Raw genomic sequence first — 4749 nt, forward strand, 5'->3', positions numbered from 1 at the left:
ATGTCATGTTTGCTGGCGCCCTCCTCCGGCTTCTTCTCTTCTCCCTCCACCTCCATCCGTCCGGATGATGACAGGCTGTCAAGTCCGCCGGAAAAACCCCTCACAACACACTTCCGGAATAACGCTGCCTTCAAATTAAAGCAAGTAAGGAAACATGTTTTTAAATTGATTATTTAAACTTAAAAAAAAAGGCAGGCAATTTTCTTTTGTCATGACAGTTTAACATGAAAAAAGAAAGAAAACGGAATTAATTAGCATGTTTCGAAAATGTTTCTATCCTATAGGCCTATTGATTAAAAACATTGTCTGTTTTTCTCAATTTATGTCATCCATCATTTTTTTTAAAGCTCATGTGGGTTTTACCTTTTGATGTACGGACTAAGATTATTACTTAGTCTCTTTAATCTCCTTCAAAGGCAAACCAGACAGATTCAGAGAAGATGGATTATTTCTATAAAGTTATCTTTAATGCCTGAAGTGGAGATATATCACGTCCTCTTTTTTTATTTAAATGTCCTCGTTTAAGATTCATTGTTTAATTGCAGGTTTCAAATAGAAAAGGATGCTATTTGTTTTGTTAGAAAACACTTTGAACACGTAGCAGACAGAAAGAGACAAGAGAAGACTCAAATTGTCCTGCTTTGTCCACAGGGGGGCGCCAAAATCAACAAACCCGACTATTCCTCACAGGAGCTTTAAGACGTGTTATGGCAGCCTTTGTTTTAGAGAGAGGATTGAGGATAGAGTCAGGAACTGGGGAGAGAGAGAGAGAGAGAGAGAGAGTGGGAAGCTGCCACAGGTTGGATTCGAACCAGGGCCGCCCGCTCTGGATGACTTAAGCCTCTGTACGGTGGTGCATTAACTGTTAGAATACTAGCGCCCCTGTAGTGTTTCTTAACATGACACCTACTTCCTGAATTTAAAAAATCGCAAAACACATTTCTGATATTTTTTTAAACCAATTTGATTTATTCACTCAAAACACTAATTGCGTCCCACTTTTGGGTTCCGAGCCACAAGTTGAGAACCATTGTGTTGTGTTTTCTGCTGCGAAAGATAATGTTGAACACATGTAACAGTGTAATGAATTTCAGCCTGGAAAAAACAAAAAACTGAAAAACTGTAACCTCCACCATAACTCATTATTTATTAAAACTGCATTATAATAATAATAATGAATAATATGTCTCATGATAACAAAGTGTAATATTCAAACAAACAGTGTAATAATCTTATAATGTGTGTATATAAATCCATCTGACTCTTATTCATGTAAATATTTCTTGTACCTATTATTATAATCTTACTTACATTCATATTCTATTTGATTAATATTTTTATTACTATATTTCTCCTGCTATATTGTATATTTTGAAACAACTGTAACCATTTGAATTTCCCTTTGGGATTAATAAAGTATTTCTGATTCTGATTCTGAATGAAGTATATGGCTACTCTTTTATTTTGATAGTCTTGGCAGGAACAAGTCGTTCCCATGGTGTTACGCTTGACGCACACATTTCCACGACTGGTAGCCTTACCGACACACACCACACACAGCGGTCCACTATCTGTCCTGCTCCCGGTGGGAAGACAACACAGAGAGAAACACTCAGAGGAGCGAGCTGAATGATCACCGGCTTCCGTGAAGATTTAGAAACAAACCGGACGTAGAGGCCAAAAGAAAACCAGCGGAGAGCTCGTTTTAGTGTTGAAGAGCCGGGCTCTCTTCAGATACGACACCGCGGTGATCCGCTGCTGGAGGACTCGGTCAGGTGCAGACTGTGAAGTTTTTATTCGGTCGTGTTGGAGTTTGCAACTTTTCTCAGTTTTTTTTTACAGCACTTTATTTATTTATTATTCAACATGTTAACAGTGAACGATCTACTAAAGCATCTCTGCGGGGGGGCAGATCCACTCAGCTGATACCACAGACTCTGCTGCAGATGTTCGTGAAGAGCAACTTTCAAGGTGACTAATGAGGTGGTGACTTTGAAGTGAATCAATTAGCAGAACAGATCAGTTAAAGTGTGGGACAACCTGAAGAAGAGAGCTGTGTTTCTGTCACTTGAGAGTGAGTGAAGTCACTTTATAATAATAACCTGAGTCAGTCATGGAGTTCATCATGAGGATGTTGAACTCTTCTTGGTGACGACAGATCTCATTGGAGATTCACGAGCCGGCTCTATTTGAGCAGACACTCGTCACAAACACCGGACAACTCTGTCGTGATTGAGTCCACTGAGTTCGGACCATGGTCTCCTCCTCTTCCTCCTCTTCCTCCTCCTCGCGGAGCAGCTGCTTCTCGTTGCTGTGGAGACGGACCGTCCTCGCGCTGTGCGTGTGTGCGCTTGGGGCGCACGCAGCGGAGGATGACAGCGCCTTCAATGCAGAGGTAACACACACACACACACACACACACACACACACACACACACACACACACACACACACACACACATACAGCAGAACACACACTCATGAGAATGACAAGCTGATGAGAAACCGGAAACAGTAGAGAAAACTCATATCTCAACTAACAATGACCATGGTAACAATCCTCAGGAGTATTTGTACTTACTCTTGTTTTCCCATTTGGCTCATTTGCTTCTTTGGTTTTGAGAAAAGAGGGTGAACACTGGTTTGAGAACAGGGTGAGGGTGAACACTGGTTTGAGAACAGGGTGAGGGTGAACACTGGTTACACTGGTTTGAGAACAGGGTGAGGGTGAACACTGGTTTAAGAACAGGGTGAGGGTGAACACTGGTTTAAGAACAGGGTGAGGGTGAACACTGGTTTGAGAACAGGGTGAGGGTGAACACTGGTATAAGAACAGGGTGAGGGTGAACACTGGTTTAAGAACAGGGTGAGGGTGAACACTGGTTTGAGAACAGGGTGAGGGTGAACACTGGTTACACTGGTTTGAGAACAGGGTGAGGGTGAACACTGGTTTGAGAACAGGGTGAGGGTGAACACTGGTTTAAGAACAGGGTGAGGGTGAACACTGGTTTAAGAACAGGGTGAGGGTGAACACTGGTTTAAGAACAGGGTGAAGGTGAACACTGGTTACACTGGTTTGAGAACAGGGTGAGGGTGAACACTGGTATAAGAACAGGGTGAGGGTGAACACTGGTTTAAGAACAGGGTGAAGGTGAACACTGGTTACACTGGTTTGAGAACAGGGTGAGGGTGAACACTGGTATAAGAACAGGGTGAGGGTGAACACTGGTTACACTGGTTTGAGAACAGGGTGAGGGTGAACACTGGTTTAAGAACAGGGTGAGGGTGAACACTGGTTTAAGAACAGGGTGAGGGTGAACACTGGTTTAAGAACAGGGTGAGGGTGAACACTGGTTTAAGAACAGGGTGAGGGTGAACACTGGTTTGAGAACAGGGTGAGGGTGAACACTGGTTTGAGAACAGGGTGAGGGTGAACACTGGTTTGAGAACAGGGTGAGGGTGAACACTGGTTTAAGAACAGGGTGAGGGTGAACACTGGTTTAAGAACAGGGTGAGGGTGAACACTGGTTTGAGAACAGGGTGAGGGTGAACACTGGTTACACTGGTTTGAGAACAGGGTGAGGGTGAACACTGGTTTAAGAACAGGGTGAAGGTGAACACTGGTTACACTGGTTTGAGAACAGGGTGAGGGTGAACACTGGTTTGAGAACAGGGTGAGGGTGAACACTGGTTTAAGAACAGGGTGAGGGTGAACACTGGTTTAAGAACAGGGTGAGGGTGAACACTGGTTTAAGAACAGGGTGAAGGTGAACACTGGTTACACTGGTTTGAGAACAGGGTGAGGGTGAACACTGGTTTGAGAACAGGGTGAGGGTGAACACTGGTTTAAGAACAGGGTGAGGGTGAACACTGGTTTGAGAACAGGGTGAGGGTGAACACTGGTTTGAGAACAGGGTGAGGGTGAACACTGGTTTGAGAACAGGGTGAGGGTGAACACTGGTTTAAGAACAGGGTGAGGGTGAACACTGGTTACACTGGTTTGAGAACAGGGTGAGGGTGAACACTGGTTACACTGGTTTGAGAACAGGGTGAGGGTGAACACTGGTTACACTGGTTTAAGAACAGGGTGAGGGTGAACACTGGTTACACTGGTTTAAGAACAGGGTGAGGGTGAACACTGGTTACACTGGTTTGAGAACAGGGTGAGGGTGAACACTGGTTACACTGGTTTGAGAACAGGGTGAGGGTGAACACTGGTTTGAGAACAGGGTGAGGGTGAACACTGGTTTGAGAACAGGGTGAAGGTGAACACTGGTTACACTGGTTTGAGAACAGGGTGAGGGTGAACACTGGTTACACTGGTTTGAGACTGGTCCCTCCTGCCTGGGACCAGCAGCTTCTACGTTACTTCATTTCTGAACCTTTATTTAATCACTAGTTTGGATTAAAAGTCTCTTTTTGAAGAGAGGCCTGGCCGTACCTACAAATATATGATTAGAAAAGACAGACTTATGAATCATTAAGACACTAAGTAACATATTTAAGCCCACTACCATAAATAAATGTACAGCCAGATGTGTCCGCCTCCAAGTCATTTAACATCCTCTTCAAACCGTCCAATGAGAGCAGCTCGTTAGGTTTCAGGTGTTTTTGTGATTCCTTCTGAGTAACGGGAGCCGCAAACTTAAACAACCAATGACAAGGGTTCAAATGTTTTGATTGGAAGCTAGTCACTGGCGTTCATCTAGAACCCTTTGACCTTTTGACCTTTGTAAAATTCAGGAACAT

The 4749-nt window shown here is 43.8% G+C and overlaps 1 protein-coding gene across 1 annotated transcript in view; it reads left to right on the top strand.

Moving 5' to 3' along the window:
• Nucleotides 1-1516: 1516 nt before the first annotated feature.
• The window catches only part of mmp15b (matrix metallopeptidase 15b), a 40562-nt gene continuing 37329 nt past the window's right edge, over nucleotides 1517-4749 (top strand). Inside the window, exon 1 of the mRNA XM_061044671.1 lies at nucleotides 1517-2395. Within this exon, the coding sequence (XP_060900654.1) occupies nucleotides 2255-2395 (141 nt within the window). The 5' untranslated portion in view covers nucleotides 1517-2254. The remainder of the gene's footprint in view (nucleotides 2396-4749) is intronic.

Source organism: Labrus mixtus, chromosome 1, assembly GCF_963584025.1.
Source record: "Labrus mixtus chromosome 1, fLabMix1.1, whole genome shotgun sequence".
Classification (NCBI taxonomy): domain Eukaryota; kingdom Metazoa; phylum Chordata; class Actinopteri; order Labriformes; family Labridae; genus Labrus; species Labrus mixtus.